The sequence below is a fragment of the Tursiops truncatus genome, chromosome 6 (assembly GCF_011762595.2).
Source record: "Tursiops truncatus isolate mTurTru1 chromosome 6, mTurTru1.mat.Y, whole genome shotgun sequence".
Classification (NCBI taxonomy): Eukaryota; Metazoa; Chordata; class Mammalia; order Artiodactyla; family Delphinidae; genus Tursiops; species Tursiops truncatus.
In genome coordinates this window covers 60,606,509-60,625,754 of record NC_047039.1, presented here as the reverse complement: position 1 = coordinate 60,625,754, position 19,246 = coordinate 60,606,509, and the positions used below count along the sequence as shown (strand labels likewise).

The following is a 19,246-nucleotide window of genomic DNA, read 5'->3' as shown; positions in this document are numbered from 1 at the left end:
TTTTCATGTGCTTCTTGGCTATCTGTATCTCTTCTTTGGAGAAATGTCTATTTAGGTCTCTGCCCATTTTTTGATTGGGTTGTTTGTTTTTTTTAATATTGAGCTGCATGAGCTGTTTATATATTTTGGAGATTAATCCTTTGTCCATTGATTTGTTTGCAAATATTTTCTCCCATTCTGAGGGTTGTCTTTTTGTCTTGTTTGTAGTTTCCTTTGCTTTGCAAAAGCTTTTAAGTTTCATTAGGTCCCATTTGTTTATTTTTGTTTTTATTTCCATTACTTTCGGAGGTGAATTAAAAAAAGATCTTGCTGTGATTTATGTCAAAGAGTGTTCTTCCTATGTTTTCCTCTAAGAGTTTTATAGTGTCCGGTCTTACATTTAGGTCCCTAATCCATTTTGAGTTTATTTTTGTGTATGGTGTTAGGGAGTGTTCTAATTTCATTCTTTTATATGTAGCTGTCCAGTTTTCCCAGCACCAATTACTGAAGAGACTGTCTTTTCTCCATTGTATATCTTTGCCTCCTCTGTCATACATTAGTTGACCATAGGTGCGTGGGTTTTTCTCTGGGCTTTCTATCCTCTTCCATTGATCTATATTTCTGTTTTTGTGCCAGTACCATATTGTCTTGATTACTGTAGCTTTGTAGATAGTCTGAAGTCAGGGACTCTGATTCCTCCAGCTCTGTTTTTTTCCCTCAAGACTGCTTTGGCTATTCAGGATCTTTTGTGTCTCCATACAAATTTTAAGATTTTTTTGTTCTAGTTCTGTAAAAAATGCCACTGGTAATTTGATAGGGATTGCATTGAATCTGTAGATTGCTTTGGGTAGTATGGTCATTTTCACAATATTGATTCTTCCAATCCAAGAACATGGTATATCTCTCCATCTGTTTGTGTCATCTTTGATTTCTTTCATCAGTGTCTTATAGTTTTCTGAGTACAGGTCTTTTACCTCCTTAGGTAGGTTTATTCCTAGGTATTTTATTCTTTTTGTTGCAGTGGTGAATGGGACTGTTTCCTTAATTTCTCTTTCTGATCTTTCGTTGTTAGTGTATAGGAATGCAAGATATTTCTGTGCAATAATTTTGTATCCTGCAACTTTACCAGATTCATTGATTAGCTCTGGTAGTTTTCTGGTGGCATCTTTAGGATTCTCTATGTATAGTATCATGTCATCTGCAAACAGTGATAGTTCTACTTCTTCTTTTCCAATTTGTATTCCTTTTATTTCTTTTTCTTCTCTGATTGCCATGGCTAGGACTTCCAAAACTATGTTGAATAATAGTGGTGAGAGTGGACATCCTTGGCTTGTTCCTGATCTTAGTGGAAATGCTTCCAGTTTTTCACCATTGAGAATGATGTTTGCTGCAGGTTTGTCATATATGGCCTTTATTATGTTGAGGTAGGTTTCCTCTATCCCCACTTTCTGGAGAGTTTTTATCATAAATGAGTGTTGAATTTTGTCAAAAGCTCTTTCTGCATCTATTGAGATGATCATATGGTTTTTATTCTTCAATTTGTTAATATGGTGTATCACACTGATTGATTTGTGTATATTGAAGAATCCTTGCATCCCTGGGATAAATCCCACTTGATCATGGTGTATGATCCTTTTCATGTGTTGTTGGATTCTGTTTGCTAGTATTTTGTTGAGGATTTTTGCATCTATATTCATCAGTGATATTGGTCTGTAACTTGCTATTTTTATAGTATCTTTGTCTGATATTGGTATCAGGGTGATGGTGGCCTCATAGAATGAGTTTGGGAGTGTTCCTTCCTCTGCAATTTTTTGGAAGAGTTTGAGAAGGATGGGTGTTAGCTCTTCTCTAAATGTTTGATAGAATTCACCTGTGAAGCCATCTGGTCCTGGACTTTTGTTTGTTGGAAGATTTTTAATCACAGTTTCAATTTCATTACTTGTGATTGGTCTGTTCATATTTTCTATTTCTTCCTGGTTCAGTCTTGAAAAGTTATACCTTTCTAAGAATTTGTCCATTTCTTCCAGGTTGTCCATTTTATTGGCATCGAGTTGCTTGTAATAGTCTCTTATGATGCTCTGTATTTCTGCGGTGTCTGTTGTAACTTCTTTTTCATTTCTAATTTTATTGATTTGAGTCCTCTCCCTCTTTTTATAGAATTCTGCTGCATTTTTATACACTGATAAACTATCAGAGAAATTAAGAAAATCCCACTAACAATTGCATTAAAACAAAAACAAAAAACCCTGGGAATAAATCTAACCAAGGAGGTAAAAGATCTGTACTCAGAAAACTATAAGGCACTGAAGAAGACCCCAAAAAATAGAAAAATATACCATGTTCATGGATTGGAACAATATTGTTAAAATGACCATACTACACAAGGCAATATACAGATTCAGTGTAATCCCTATCAAAATACCAACGTCATTTTTCATAGCACTAGAACAAATAGTTCTAAAATTTGCATGGTTACACAAAAGACCCTGAATAGCTGAAACAATCTTGAGGAAGAACAGAGCTGGAGGCATCATGCTCCCTGACTTCAGACTATAATACAAAACTACAGTAATCAAAACAGTATGATACTAGCACAAAACCATATATATAAATCAATTGAACTGAATAAACAGCCCAGAAATAAACCTGCACTTGTATGGTCAATTAATCTATGACAAAGCAGGCAAGAATATACAATGGGGAGAAGGCAGCCTCTTCAGTAAATGGTGTTGGAAAAGCTGGACAGCTACATGGAAAAGAATCAAACTGGATTACTCTCTCACACCATTTACACAAAATCAAGAAGGATTAAAGACTTAAATGTAAGACCTGAAGCCATAAAACTCCTAGAAGAAAACAGAGGGAGTATGCTCTTTGAAATCAGTTTTAGCAATATATTTTTTTGGATCTGTCTCCTCAGGCAAGGGAAGCAAAAGCAAAAATAAACAAATGGGGCTACATCAAACTAAAAAGGGTTTGCACAGCCGAGGAAACTATCGACAAAACGAAAAGGCAGCCTACTGAATGGGAGAAGATATTTGGAAATAATTTATCTGATAAGGGGTTAATTCCAAAATATACAAAGAACTTACACAACTCAACATCAAAAAAAATAAACAATCTGATTAAAAAAATGGGCAGAGGACCTGAACAGACATTTTTCCAAAGAAGACATACAGATGGCCAACAGACACATGAAAAGATGTTCATCATCACTAATCATCAGGGAAATGCAAATCAAAAGCAAAATGAGATATCATCTCGCACCTATCAAAATGGCTTTTATCAAAAAAACAACAAATAACAAGTGTTGGTGAGGATGTGGATAAAAGGGAACCATCATGCACTGTTGATGGAAATGGAAATTGGCTCAGCCACTGTGAAAAACAGTATGGAGCTTCCTCAGAAAATTAAAAATAGAACTACAATATGATCCAGCAATTCTACTTTTGGGCATTTATCCAAAGAAAACAAAAACACTAACTCAAAAAGCTATATGCACCTCCATGTTCATTGTAGCATTATTTATAATACCTAAGATATGGAAACAACCTAAGTGTCGGGAGAATGCATAAAGAAGATGTAGTATGTATATAAAATGGAATATTATTCAGCCATAAAAAAGAATGAAATCTTGCCATTTGCAAAAACATAGATGCACCTAGAGGGTATTAAGCTAAGTGAAGTAAGTCAGAGAAATATAAATACTGTATGATTTCACTTGTAGAATCTAAAAAACAAAACAAATGAACAAACGTAACAAAAGAAAAACAGACCCACATACAGAAAATAAATTGCTGGTTGCCAGAGGGGAGGGATACAGGGGAATAAGGGAAATAGGTGTGGGATATTAAGAGGTAGAAACTTCTGGTTATAAAATAAATGTCATGGGGATGTGATATACATCATAGGGAATATAGTCAATAATATTGTAATAACTGTATGGTGACAGTAACTAGACTTATTGTGATCATTTTCTAATAAAAAAATATTGAAGCACTATGTTGTACATCTGAAACTAATATAATATTGTAAGTCAATTATACTTCACTTTTTAAAAAATGAAAGAAAAAACCCCCACAGGTCTGAGTTTTCCTAATGAGCTTTTCAAAATGATTCTTAAAAGATGATAGTGTAGATTTAAGGGTGTCAATAAGTATAGGCCTGTGTGATCAAAAGAGAAAGGCACTTGGCTGGGTGTTGGAAAACCTAGATTTTGGTTTCAGTTGTGCGCTCTGGCTAACACAAACGGTCACTTTTAAGATGCACCTATCATTTTTTGAGCATGTGCTAAGTGCTAATAATTCACTTAATCCTCTTTAAAGCTCAAGTTTCCTTATTTTACTGATAAAACTATGTGTTAGGGATGTAAAGCAATAACCCAAATCACCAAAATGGTAGTAGGTTTCCAAACACAGGTCCTGCCAAACACCAGAACGTACTTGGCTTTCTCTGTCTTCTTACCCCTTTGCATGACAGCTTTCTAATACTTGATTATCCTTCCTTCTTTCACTTGGTTTATTTTTTCTCTATGCTCTCCTTCTGCATTTTAGGGAAAAGGGAATTTTAAAACGTTGTTTTTATTGTTTCCTGGGTTTCTCCATTTCTCCCCAGGCAGATTTCTCTGGCTTGTTACCATGCCAGCATCCAAAGTCTATTCACTCCAGTTTCCTGAGGGTTCAGTGGTGAGAAGTATCAGAATCCAGGGGCTGCTTTTCAAAACAGATTCCTGCCAGAGATTCTGGCATTCCTCTTATTTACTGTCCTCCTCCAGATACTCATATACACACTGGCTTAAAGGCTGCAGAAGAGCAAATGAAGAACTCTGGTTTATTACTTTCTAAAAACAGGATCTGTCATACTTCTGCAACCTTTTCACTAGATTTTTTTTTTTTTTTCTTTTTTTTGGCGGTACGCAGGCCTCTCACCGCTGCGGCCTCTCCCGCTGTGGAGCACAGGCCCTGGACGCGCAGGCCCAGCGGCCATGGCTCACAGGCCCAGCCACTCCGCGGCACGTGGGATCCTCCCGGACCAGGGCACGAACCCGCGCCCCCCGCATTGGCAGGCGGACTCCCAACCACCGTGCCACCAGGGAAGCCCTTCACTAGATTTTAAGATGTTTCACTGGGAACAAAAGCATTCCTTTCTGGATACCTCATAAGATTTGCCAGTTAAGACTAAGTTAAATAATTCCCACTATTTTCTTGGTAAGAAACATCTGCTAAAGCCCTCCTGCTTCTAAATTCACAGACATCTTGTAAAACTTTCAAGAGAACAAGCTTCTTAACTGTTGTAAGCCTCTTGAAGAGCCACCTTAAAGTCAAGCCAATGTCAGAAGTGGGTTAATTACTGAAGGAACAACTATAGGCACCTATTCAGTCCTAAAGCTGTGTACCTTGGACGTATATGTGTCACCTTAATTTCTACGTAATAAAATGGAGCCAGCTTCAGCTATTGTTCCTCTAAAAAGTAAAAGCATCATATCGCTTGTAAACGCAGACTTAATTACACTATCAGATGTCCCACAGCTGAGAAGTTTTAAGAGCAACAATACAACTGTCGGTATTTTAAAATAACAATGCAGACTCTAAGGCTGCTGCAAATACCACTTTTAATTGTTGGTTAAGTCTAGTCCTAGTTTTATGTGCAGGAGCTTAGACGGAAATGCTTTGATTGATGGCAAGAGGTAGCAAAAGCCAGAAGCCGAGAAAGACTAGGTTACCTCCTGAGATAGGGACCCGGGCCATACGCTTCATCTCTACAGTCTTCCCCAAATTCCCTCCCCACATTTTACAGAACTAATCCCTACAGCCACTGTATTTCCACTGCATTCTGTTATTACCTCTGTTAATAGCCTCACAGTGTTGTTATCTGCTCAGCAACAATGTGTTCTCCCTTCTTCTGGTTACTTTTGAACGAATAACAAATGCCTTTTAGGGAAACAGCCTTTTCACCAAACTCAGTCTGTGAGATTCAGATGGTACTGTCCCTACTTCCCAGACTCAAGTATGGACATGATCAGAGCTAGTTAGTGCTAACTCCAGGACTTTTGCAGGCAAAGAGGCTCTCTTTTCTGCTGGGGTAAACTGGTAGGAGGTAAGCTGGAACGTTGAGGGGCTCACACAGGGAGAGCCCACCTGAGATTGAAGCCAACATAAGGAAGTGGAGTGACTAAGGCCTGATGACACTGTTTGAACACCTGGACCCAAACTATCTACCTTTGGACCCTTTAGTTACATGACCAATAAATTTCCCTTTTGCTTAAGCTAGGGTGAATTAGGTCTCTGATTCACATAAGCACGTATCACATTGTATGATGAATATTGTTTACCCAGCACTTTGCCTGATAAAGAAGGTGAGTTTCTTTGGGGCTGGCAGGGACTGGGTCTAATTATCTGTGTGGACCAGGGGCCTAGCTAGCACAGTGTCAACCGAGTAAATTATAATCATTACCACTGAGTGATTTAACAGTGCCAGGACTGCTGTAAGTCTTCACAGGGGCTCTCTCACTTCACTCCCTTAACAACCCTATGAAGTGGGTACTATTTAATACTGCTCTGATTTTACAAATGAAGAATTTGTGGCACAGAAGTTGAAACACCTTGCCCAGGGCCACACAGCTGGTAATCTGCAGAGCCAGGCTCTTTATATAATCAATCACAAAATTACAGTAACAGCTACTCCCTTGTAATTTCACTCTCCAGAAATAACTATTAAAATAATTTGGAGACTACTGCTTCAGAATTCACTGCATAGTTACCCCATTACAACAACAATAATAATAGCTAATAATCATATAGTGCTTAATGTGTGTCAGACACAATTCTAAGAGTTACACATATTAACTCCATCTTTCAACCCTTTAGTCTCATCCCCCTTTTACAGTGGAGAAAACAGAGGTTAAACAAGAGGTTAAGGTCAAGTTAATAAATGGTGAGCTGGGATTTGAACTTAGGCACTCTGGCTCCAGAGTCTGTGCTCTAACCACAGCACTGTCATGTCCTAATGCTGAGTCATTTTTCAGTAAGTGAATGAATGAAAGGAAAGTGAATGTAATCAACCCTCTGTTAGGAGAGGGGAAGGCTGAGTAAAGAAACGGAATTATTTCTTAGCCTGAGTCAATTATTAATTCAGTAGAGTTCCCATATTTGTGGTGGGATATGACTTCCCTTAAGAGTTAACAAAACTATGTTTGAATATAAACTTCTAAAGACTGTTTGGCAAATAAATGATCTGAGGTTTATGTCCTTTGAGAGTCTTCTGTGCTGTAGTGTCCTCTATTGTCACAGGGAGTGGGCACCATTAGGTTTGCCTCCCCAGCATTCATTCCAGCCCTGCCCTCCACTAGATAACAGAGTTTAGGTGAGACTGACCCACTCCCTGCTCTGGGTGTGGACCAATGAGTGTAATCTCTCCCATCCCAGTGACTGGTTCAGGAATGGGCAGTAACCTAGGCCTAGAATACAAAGCATTCCCTGACCACAGTGGCTGTTCAAGTTGGTTCAATCTAAGGCTTTTGTTCACTGGGGGGAAGGCGACCCCTCAGCCTTTCATAAAGAGAATGCTGTGGCTGTTCCTGGCAACCATGTATAACTATGCAGGAAGCCTAAAGACAGAGCCAATACAAAACAGAGAGAAGAGCAAAATTCTGATCAAACCTAGGGGCAAATGAAGCCCAAACTACCTTCTGGACTTCTCTGTTACACAAGCAAATACATTTCCTTTATTTTTTTGCTAAGAGTCTATTTTATTGATTTCCACAGCTATTACAATGAAAGCAAATGAAAGCAAAAAACTTTCTTTTAAGCTTAAGCTTTTGTTTTGATAGACAATTTATCAAAGTATACAACATTTTAACACTTCCTTTATTATTTAAGCCAATTTGAGTTGGATCTTCTGGTATTTTAGCATTTTGGCTATAAAGTATGGATAATCAGAAAATGATTTAGTGATTCATCATACAAGAGAAGATGTGAAAAGTGACCAACTCACCGGTAGTATTCCAGGACGGGCTCTGTTTGGGCTTCGTAAGCCTTCAGTCTCTTGACAACCGTCTCTGGTCTATCATCCTCACGCTGAATGAGAGGCTCCCCAGTCAGATCATCAATGCCCTAAATGGGAGTTAGAAGATGCTGGCATCAAATATCATATTTTTGAAGGATATTTTTATAGGTAGTTAACTGATTTTTAAACAGACATCTATTCAAGCAGCAAACAAATATGTGTTTTTAAATAAATGGAATCAAATCCAAATCCAGGTCATTGCGACACAGAGCCATGAGACCCCACGATCATTTCCACAGTGTCAATCACCTTCTCTTTAGAGCAAAAGGTTTTCTAAGCAGCCTCTAGATAATTTTATATTATATATTAATGTTATATATTATTATTATATATATTACATTAAAAACATATATATACAAAAAGATTCAGCTACAGACTGGGAATCTCAATTGCAAGCCCTAAATAACCCAAGGTGTCATTAATCCCTACTGCCCCAATTTCTAACACACTCCCTGACACAGAGTAGGAAATCAATATATGCTTTTGAAGGAATAACAAACCCCCGTTGCTCCTGGGGATGCCTTTACTACCAAGCTGACTGGACTAGACCAGTTGACTACACCAAGTAACCTGAGAACATGCCCTCAGGAGTTCTGGTCATCCGAAGGTATCCAAGGTCACCTGTGAGTGCAAGAGGACTGGAGACAGCTGGCTACACGTAAGGCCAAGTCAGTTCCCCCCTAAATACTCACCATGGTTTTGGGAGGGTTGAATTCCATGTTGTAGACACGGCCACTGCCTGGATGGATCCAGCGAGCAGTGAGGCGTTGCTTGATGACCTCAAAGGGCACGTTCAGATTAATCACTGTGTCTATCTGATAAGCTCTATCCAGGGCTTCTGCCTGTGGAAGTGTCCTTGGAAAACCTTTACAAAGTAAATTAAAAATGAACAAAGGGGGCTTCCCTGGTAGTGCAGTGGTTGAGAGTCCGCCTGCCGATGCAGGGGACACGGGTACGTGCCCCGGTCTAGGAAGATCCCACATGCCGTGGAGTGGCTAGGCCCGTGAGCCATGGCCGCTGAGCCTGCGCTCCACAACGGGAGAGGCCACAACAGTGAGAGGCCCGCGTACCGCAAAAAAAAAAAAAAAAAAAAAGAACAAAGGAAGAAAGAGCCATGGGGAGAAAGGGGAGAAGGAAGAAAATTAGTTAATATTGAGCAATCTGAACAAAAGCAATAACACCAGAAAGGCTGATGACAACCTTGTTGTAGTTGTAGGGCAGCCGTGATAGTTAATTTTATGTGTCAACTTGTCCAGACCACAGGTTGCTCAGATACTTGGTCAAACAGTATTTTGGGTGTGTCTGTGAGGGTGTCTTTTGGGGTGAGATTAACACTTAAATCAGTTGACTGAGTAAAGCAGATTGTTATCCCTAATGTAGATACGCCTGGATAGAATAAAGTTGCTGGCCTCACCAGAAGATTAAGGGGAATTCCTCCTGCCTGACTGCCTTGCAATTGGGACATGGCTTTTTCCTGCCTTTGAACTCAAACTCAAACATCACCTCTTCCTGGGTCTCATCTGCCTTCAGACTGGAACTACACCATCACACCACCGGCTCTCCTGGGTCTCCAGGTTCCTGACTTGCTTTGAAGATCTTAGGACTTGTCCATCTCCATAACTGTGTAAGCGAATTCCTTATAATAAACACCTCTCTCTAGAAACTAAAAATCAACATATCCTCAAGGATCCCGCCACACCTCTGGCTGGGGAATGTTTACAGCTGATTGTAAGTTACTCTCCAGTCTTCCTTCTTCCTTTTGTGATCCTCCCTTATCCTAAATATTCTCAAAAAGCGGGGAAGGAACAAAAAGTCATATCTGAAGGAGCTTAGAAATCATGCAGTCCACTTCCCTCTTTGCATTTAAAAAAAGCAGGCCAGAGAAGATGACTGGCCCCCAAGGCCCCAGGGTGGGGAGTGGCAGCACTCAGGCCCCCTGCCCACCATCCATGTCTGTAGCGCATGAAATCCTCACTCTCCTGTCTGCACGCATCCTTTTGGGCAGTTGAAATATTCTCAATATTCCACTTACCATCCAATAGCCAGCTACATTGGGTGAGATTTTTCAGCTCATGAAGGACCAACCGAGTCATGACATCGTCTGGGATGAGCTTCCCTTGGTCAATGAAAGTCTTGGCTAACACACCAATTTCTATAGCAGAGGCGGGAAAAAAGAAAAGTCAGCAAGTGCATCTATTCTACCCCATTCTAGTCCTCTAGGAAATTGGTTACCTAAAGACGCCCCCTGGATAACACACTCATTTGAAAATGAGCATCATCAACTTTTGTGATAAAAACAGAGATTACAAAATAATCTACGCCTATTTCAAAATCTCTATTACATAAAAATAATGGAAAGCTATAAACCAATATGTTAGCAGTAGTCATCTCTATGACAGAATTGTTATCTTTTCTTTTTTTTAACATATTTTCACTTTTCTGTGTTTTTCTAAATTTTCTATGGGTAAAAAATATATATACTAACTGAAATTATTTTCTTTTTAAATAAGAAACTGAAATAGTCATTATTTTTAAGTGGCTCAGTTTAAGTGCCGGCAATCATGTTACTATAGAGATTTTTCTAATCCTCTAAGAGATGCTGCTGTCACAATTCAGTTTTTGACCAGATCAGCACTGTGATCATGTTATATTTTTATTAATGAAATACATGAAAAGAATTTATGAACAACTTTTATATATTACCTATAATTGTATGTCATTCTTACACAACAGTATTTTCATTTCCTCATCATCTCTTACCAAACTATTTACACACATTCAGAATTTTTCATGCCACTGTAACAACCTGTGTACTGGGCTTCCCTGGTGGCGCAGTGGTTGAGAGTCCGCCTGCCGATGCAGGGGACACGGGTTCGTGCTCCGGTCCGGGAAGATCCCACATGCCACAGAGCGGTTGGGCCCGTTAGCCATGGCCGCTGAGCCTGCGCGTCTGGAGCCTGTGCTCCGCAACGGGAGAGGCCACAACAGTGAGAGGCCCGCTTACCAACAAAGAAAAAACAAACAAACAAACCTGTGTACTTATAGTTTTGTGCTCTTTTTTCACTTAGCATCATTTTGTAAATATTTTTCAGTGATTTTATATAGTCATTTAGTTATTTTTGGTAACTAATACTCCATCAGTATATATCTATGTTTGATAAAAATATACTCTTTTGGACTTCCCTGATGGCACAGTGGTTAAGAATCCGCCTGCCAATGCAAGGGACACGGGTTCGAGCCCTGGTCCGGGAAGATCCCACATGCCGCGGAGCAACTAAGCTCGTGCGCCACAACTACTGAGCCTGCACACTAGAGCCCGCGAGCCACAACTACTGAAGCGTGCCGCAACTACTGAAACCTGCACAACCTAGAGCCCATGCTCCGCAACAACAGAAGCCACCACAATGAGAAGCATGAGCACAGCAACGAAGAGTAGCCCCTGTTCACCACAACTAGAGAAAGCCCACGTGCAGCAATGAAGACCCAACGCAGCGAAAAAAAAAGTCTACATCAAAAAAAAAAAAAACTCTAAAAAAAAAAATTTTAAATATATACTCTATCATGGCAATATATACTGTTAGGCATTTAAATTTTTAAATTAGTCTTGATTTTTCCCTACCACTTCTGCCTTTAAAGATCTTAACACTTTTTTTTTCTTTTTTTGGTGGGGGGGCTTCTGAGTTATTTCTGATGGATAAATTCTCAGGATTCAGAGATTAAACAGTCAAAGTTTATGACTGTTTTCATGGATACCAAGGGGGGAGAGGGGGTGGGATGAATTGGGAGATTGGGATTGACATATATACACTACTATGTATAAAATAGATAACTAATGAGAACCTACTGTATAGCACAGGGAACTCTACTCAGAGCTCTGTGGTGACCTAAATGGGAAGGAAATCTAAAAAAGAGGAGATATATGTATACATATAACTGATTCACTTTGCTGTATAGCAGAAACTAACACAACGTTGTGAAGCAACCATAATCCAATAAAATTTTTTTTTTAAAGTTTATGACTGTTTTCATAATTTTTGGTATGGACTGACATACTGACTTCAGAACATATCCTAAATTGTCAAATTCATGAAACTTTAGATTTCTAACTAAGCACATTAACTACATGGAAATTGGCTGCCATTTGACAGGTGTACTGCTTGGGTTTATAAACGGCATCTGGAAGAGGCCCTGGGTTCTGAGAGCGCCCAGGACTCTCTAAAATACCCTCTTGGAAAGGTCCACATACTTAATGTGTGCACCTCTCTGTTGTCAGGGTTTTGACCACTGCTCTGGGGAACATAGAGCTCAAACTCAGTATTGAGGAAAATCGTAATTCTCCAGGGCTGAGTCCCTAAAACGAGTATTGGTCCCTCCCCTCCCCTCTCACTCTTCAGGACAAGCCCTCAACTAATGGCAACAAATGGATTGAGATGATGGGATTAACTAATAAAGTACCTAATTTTATATTAAGTATAAGAATAGCCTTAAGAAAAGATGATCTGTTCTTGCCATTTCAACGCTGTACCAGAGACTGTAGCCAGGGCAATGAGTCCAGAAAAAGAACAAAAGGCATCCAGAAAGGAAGAAGTAAAATTATCTCTATTTCCAGGTGACATGATCTTGTATTTAGAAAATCCTAAGGAATCTACTAAAAAACTATTAGAACTAATAAATGAGTTCAGCAAAGTTTCAAGGTACAAGATCAAAAGTATACAAAAATGAACAATATGAAAATGAAATTAAGAAAATTCCATTTACAATTGTATCAAAAAGAATAAAAAACTTAGCAATATACTCTTTTAAAAAAGCACAAAACTGGTAATCTGAAAACCACAACATTGTTGAAAGAGATTAAAGAAGACCTAACTAAATGGAAAGATAGCTTATATTCGTGGATTAGAAAAGTTAATATTAAGATGGCAAGACTCTTTGAAAATGATCTACAGATTCAATGCAATCCTATCAAAATTCCAGCTGGTGTCTTTGTAGAAACTGACAAAATGACTGTAAAATTCATATGGAAATGCAAGGTATCCAGAATAGCTGAAAACAATCTTGAAAAAGAAGAACCAAGTTGGAGGACATACACTTCGGATTTCAAAAGACTGTTTGTACTGGCATAAGGATAGACATAATGTTGCTATGAATATTCATATATAAGTTTTTGTGTGAACACATGGAACAGAAATGAGAGCCAAGAAATAACCCCTCACATTTACAGTCAATTGATTTTCAACAAGGATACCAAGCCAATTCAATGGGGGAAGAAATGGTCTTCTCAACAAGTGGTGCTGGGAAAACAGAATATCCATACACAAAAGAACAGGTTAGGTTAGGTGGGCCTCTACCTAACACCATATTAAAAAATTAACTCAATATGTATATCACAGACCTAAATGTAAGAGCTAAAATTACAAAACTCTTAAATGGACTTCATTAAAATTTAAAACTTTCATGCTTCAAAGAACACCATCACCAAAGTGAAAATCCAATCCACTGAATGTGAGAACATTCCTGTAAATCATATACCTAATAAGGAACTTTTATCTAGACTATCTAAAGAATTCTTATGACTCAGCATTTAAAAAGGAAATCCATTTTTTTAAACGGGCAAAGGATCTGAATACAAAAAAACAGATATATGAATGGCCAATAAGCACATGGAAAGATGCTCAACATCATTAGTCATTAGGGAAATAACAAATGGAAACCACAATGAGATATCACTTCACACTCACCAGGATGGCTATAATCAAAAAGACATAACAACAACAACAAAAAAGACAAATGTTGGCAAGAATGTTGAGAAATTGAAACCCTCATATATTGCTTGTGGGATTATAAATGGTATAGACAATTTGGAAAACAGTGTGGCAGTTTTTCAAAGGTTTAAACAGAGTTACTACATGACGCAGCAATTCAACTCAGGTATATTTTTCCAAGAGAAATAAAAATGTAACTTCACACGAAAACTTGTATGTTAATGTTCACAGCAACGTTATTCACAATAGCCAAAAAGCGAAAACAACTCAAATCTTCATCAAATGACAACTGGGTAAATAAAATGTGGAATATCCATACAAAATTATATTGTTTAGCCATAAAAAGAAGTGAAGTACTGATACATGTTGCAAAGTGTATGAACTTTTTTTTTTTTTTGCTGCGTTGAGTCTTTGTTGCTGTGCGCGGGCTTTCTCCAGTAGTGGCGAGCGGGGACTAATCTTCATTGCGGTGCGTGGGCTTCTCATTGCTGTGGCTTCTCTTTGTTGTGGAGCACAGGCTCTAGGCACGCGGGCTCAAATAGTTGTGGCACGCGGGCTCAGTAGTTGTGGCACACAGGCTCAGTAGTTGTGGCACATGGGCTTTGTTGCTCCGCAGCATGTGGGATCTTCCTGGACCAGGGCTCGAACCCGTGTGCATTGGCAGGTGGATTCTGCACCACCTGGGAAGTCCCAAAGTGTATGAACTTTGAAAACATGATAAGTGGAAAAAGCCAGACACAAAAAACCACGTATTACATCACACTATTTATATGAAATGCTCAGAGTAGGCAAATCTAGAGAGACAGAAGGAAGACCAGTGGTTGTCCAGGGCTGGGAGCATTGGGGGAAAATGGAGAGTGACTACTAATGGGAATAGGGTGTCTTTCTGGGGTGATAAAAATGTTTTAAAATTGATTGTGGTGATGGTTGCACAACTCTGAATGTAATTGAAAAAAAACACTGATTCATAGTTTAAGAGGGTTAATTTTATGTAATGTGAATTATATCTCAATAAAGATGTTTTTTTAGAAAAAGTAGGACTTCCCTGGTGGCACAGTGGTTAAGAATCCGCCTGCCAATGCAAGGGACACAAGTTCAAACCCTGGTCCGGAAAGATCCCACATGCCGTGGAGCAACTAAGCCCACACACCACAACTACTGAAGCCTGCATGCTCTAGGGCCCGCATGCCACAACTACTGAGCTTGCATGCTGCAACTACTGAAGCCCGCACACCTAGAGCCCATGCTCTGCAACTGGACAAGCCACTGCAATGAGAAGCCCATGCACCGCAACAAAGAGTAGCCCCCATTTGCCACAACTAGAGAAAGCCCGCACACAGCAATGAAGACCCAACACAGCCAAAAAAAAAAATTAAAGATGAAAATTACCTGGTAAGCAAAACAAAACAAAACAAAAAAAGCCACTCATAAAACCAACACTACTCAGGAATAATTATCATCAAAGCTGATAATATAGGGCTTCACTGGTGGCACAGTGGTTGAGAGTCCGCCTGCCAATGCAGGGGATGCGAGTTCATGCCCCGGTCCAGAAGGATCCCGCATGCCGCGGAGCGGCTGGGCCCATGAGCCATGGCCGCTGGGCCTGCGCATCCGGAGGCTGTGCTCTGCAACGGGAGAGGCCACAACAGTGAGAAGCCCGCGTACCACAAAAAAAAAAACAAAACTGATAATATAAAAACCTCCAAATATTTTGTTTTATTAGTAGATAGTCCCATGCATAGTCTAATAATCATTTTCATATCACTAACAACTTTCTATATCACTAAACACAATAGTTATCAAAATCTGAAGCCTGTCATGCTTCCATTTAAAAGAAAAATAAAAATGATTCAACTCTCTACGTCATAGTCTAAGCAGTTTGTTTATTACATTTCAAGTTTTTACTCCCTCTTAAAATTACGCAAGGACTTTTGTCTAGCATATTCTTTGGACATTTAGTAAATTTTTATTCCCTTGATTGCCTATAATTTAATGTTGTATCTAAATAGACTCCACATTAAAAAAAAAACATTTCCTTTTTTATTCAAAAAGTTAACAAATTCGGGAGCTTCCACACCTACAAAACACAAAAAGCTAGTTTAAAAGTAAATCATTCAAAATAAACTGATTTTCTATAAAGTTATTCACAAATAAAAACAGAAAAGGAAGCTTAAAAGGGAATAGGAAGGGTTAAAACCAGCTTTTGATTTTAAGGATAATAATCAGAAATTCTAAAACACAGATACATTAATACAAAAAAACCATTTTTAATTCTATATCTCCTTTTAACATCTGGTCATTCTTATAAGACTACTCAAACCAACCACACCTCATGTCCGAACTAACTGGAAACAACTTATTGTTTGAGCAGCTATGAAGTACAAAAGAGGGCCTGACCAACCTGTAAATACAGTTCTCTTTTATATATGCCAAGAGGAAGGGCTACAGAGAATTAATCTAGTTCCTGCCAAAAGTGCTTTCAGCGCTTCCCTGGTGGCGCGGTGGTTGGGAGTCCGCCTGCCGATGCAGGGGGTGTGGGTTCGTGCCCTGGTCCCGGAGGATCCCACGTGCCGCGGAGCAGCTGGGCCCGTGAGCCATGGCCGCTGGGCCTGCGCTCCGCAGCGGGAGGGGCCGCGGCGGTGAGGCCCGCGTACCGCAAAAAAAAAAAAAAAAAAAAAAAAGTGCTTTTTAGCATTGTTATATTATAATGTACATAAAACTTTACTTTAAAAACATGTTGAAATAAAACTAGGAAAACAACAGGAATGAGTCAAATGATAGCTTTACACCCAATCACGGGCTTAAAAAAAAAAAACTTTCTCAAATAATAAAGACTGAGTCAACATAGTGGTTACCTCTGGGGGGGCAGGAAGGAAATGTGATGGGTAGGCACATATGGGGACCCCAAAAGTACTGGTTTTCTGTCTGATGGTGGGTAAATGGGTGTTCATTTTATTCTTCTTCTAACCATCAAAGAAATTATAATACTTTCATGCATAGGATATTTCACAAGAATTATACTGAAAATCAAAACATCCCTTGACCCTGGTCCTCCCTCCAACCATCACTCAATCTGACTCCTCCTCAGTGAAGCACCTAGAAAGAATTCCCATTCCAGGTCTATGTTCCTCCCCTTCCCACTGTGCTTCAGGATAGAATGTCAACTCAAGAACTGTATAAAAGTCCAAGTGGGTCTGGCCTCATCTTATCTCTCCCCCACCTACCTCCCCACCATTTCTACCCAACCATCAAACTATGGCCCCAGCAAGGAGCTCCACATACTCTGGGTCCTCCTAGTCTTTGCACACGCCTCTTTCTCCTCTCTGTTGCCTGATAAGCTCTCACTCACCTTTCAAGATACATCTTAAAGGGTCCTTCGTGATGAGGTGTCCCTCAACCTCCGAGGCAACCAAAAGTTCCTCCTCTGGACTTCCATAATGTCACAGGCTTATCTCTGTTTCAGCACTTATCACACTGCTGAAACCACCTGTTTACATGTTGGTATGGACTGCATTGTGTCCCTTAAAATCCATATGTTGAAGCCCTGACCCCCCAATGTGGCTGTATTTAGAAATGGGGCCTTTAAGGAGGTAATTAAGGTTAAATGAGGTCATAAAGGGGAACTTTAATTTAATATGACTGGTGTCCTTACAAGAAGAGGAAGAGGAAAGACCACATGAGGACCCAGTGAGAAGGTGGCCATTTGCAAGCCAGGAAGAAAGGCTACACCAGAAACCAATCCTGCTGTCACTTTGATCTTGGACTTCTAGCCTCCAGAACTATGAGAAAATAAATTTCTATTGTTTTAAGTCACCCAGTCTGTGCTATTCTGTTATGGCAGCCTGAGTAGACTTATGGCCATCGGCCTGCCCATGTTCCAACTGTGAGCACCTGCAGTGAAATATATTTGTCTCTGTATCTCCAGTACCCAGCACACATTGGGTGCTTGACAAATCCATGGATGGATGAATGAATGGATAGCTAGAGAGATGAGCTGCCTGGATTATCCTGGATTCTTTTTTTTTCCCCCAATAAATAAATAAATAAATATTTATTTATTTTTGGCTGCATTGGGTCTCTGCTGCTGTGCGTGGACTTTCTCTAGTTGTGGCGAGCAGGGGCTACTCTTTGTTGCAGTGTGTGAGCTTCTCATTGCGGTGGCTTCTCCTGTTGCAGAGCATGGGCTCTAGGCTCGTGGGCTTCAGTAGTTGTGGCTCGTGGGCTCTAGAGCGCAAGCTCAGTAGTTGCGGCACACAGGCTTAGTTGCTCCGCGGCATGTGGGATCTTCCTGGACCAGGGCTTGAACCCATGTCCCCTGCATTGGCAGGCTGATTCTTAACCACTTAACCAGGGAAGTCCCTATCCTGGATTCTAGCCATGGAATTTTAGAAAGGCCTAACTTACCTTGTTAGAAAAAAAGAAATGGAGCAATCCTCACAGAAAGCAATATTGTTAAAAGTAGAAAACTGTACTTACAGTTTACTATCACTTGTGTAAAAAAGAAAAAAAGAACAGAGGGAAGAATAGGTAAACTCTGGGTTGTATGTGCATGAAATACCTCTGAAAGGATCTTTTCACTAAATGTCCTTTTAAATTTTTTGGAATTCAAAACCATGCAAATGTATTGCCTATTTTCAATACAAATCAAAATTTTTGCCATTACAAAAAAAATTTGCTCTGTCAATATCATTCTAATTAGGCACATCTATGCTGCCTGTGTGTACATAATAGAAGTTTTGTTAGACATACAGAAACTTGGGAGCTGACAGAGGCTTTGAGGATTACCTACTGAGTTCAACTTCCCCAACTTACAAATGAGAACAAATGAGATCCAAAAGGGGTAGCCATCTAGTCCAGGATTGTCTTTGAGAAGCACTAAGCTGCAGTGCAGTTTCTCAAACTTTGGGCAATCACATGGCAACCTTACATTTTCTGCCATAGCTGAACTATTATTTACTGTATAATTTTCTTTAAAGTGACTCAGCTTTTTAATTTTTTAAAAAAATTATTTATTTATTTATTGGCTGCATTGGGTTTTCATTGCTGTGTGCAGGCTTTCTCTAGTTGCTGCAAGTGGGGGCCACTCTTTGTTGCGGTGTATGGGCTTCTCATTGCGGTGGCTTCTCTTGTTGCGGAGCGCAGGCTCTAGGCACGTGGGCTTCAGTAGTTGAATCACATGGGCTCAGTAGTTGTGGCTCGCGGGCTCTTGAGTGCAAGCTCAGTACTGTGGTACACAGGCTTAGGTGCTCCACAGCATGTGGGATCTTCCCAGACCAGCGATATCGAACCTGTGTTCCCTGCATTGGCAGGCAGATTCTTAACCACTGGGCCACCAGGGAAGTCCAGCTTTTTAATTTAATAAGCTATAATGTTCACAAAATTAAAGGGTTGGTGTGCTAGTTATCATTTTTCAAATACACTTTGAAATAAAAAATTTTATT

General features: G+C 39.7%; 1 protein-coding gene across 5 annotated transcripts in view; it reads right to left on the bottom strand.

The window, feature by feature from the left end:
- Positions 1-19,246, bottom strand: part of AK3 (adenylate kinase 3) — a 41,369-nt gene that overhangs the window by 4,385 nt on the left and 17,738 nt on the right. For 3 of the 5 annotated variants that reach the window (XM_019934792.3, XM_033858122.2, XM_019934793.3), the window contains exons 2-4: positions 10,076-10,195; positions 8,736-8,908; positions 7,972-8,090 (exon numbers count right to left, since the gene is read on the bottom strand). In XM_019934792.3, the coding sequence (XP_019790351.1) occupies positions 7,972-8,090; positions 8,736-8,908; positions 10,076-10,136 (353 nt within the window). In that variant the 5' untranslated portion in view covers positions 10,137-10,195. Of the gene's footprint in view, positions 1-7,971; positions 8,091-8,735; positions 8,909-10,075; positions 10,196-10,849; positions 11,000-15,194; positions 15,379-19,246 lie in introns of those variants that run through there. The other 2 variants (XM_019934791.3, XM_019934795.2) reach the window with 2 other exon arrangements.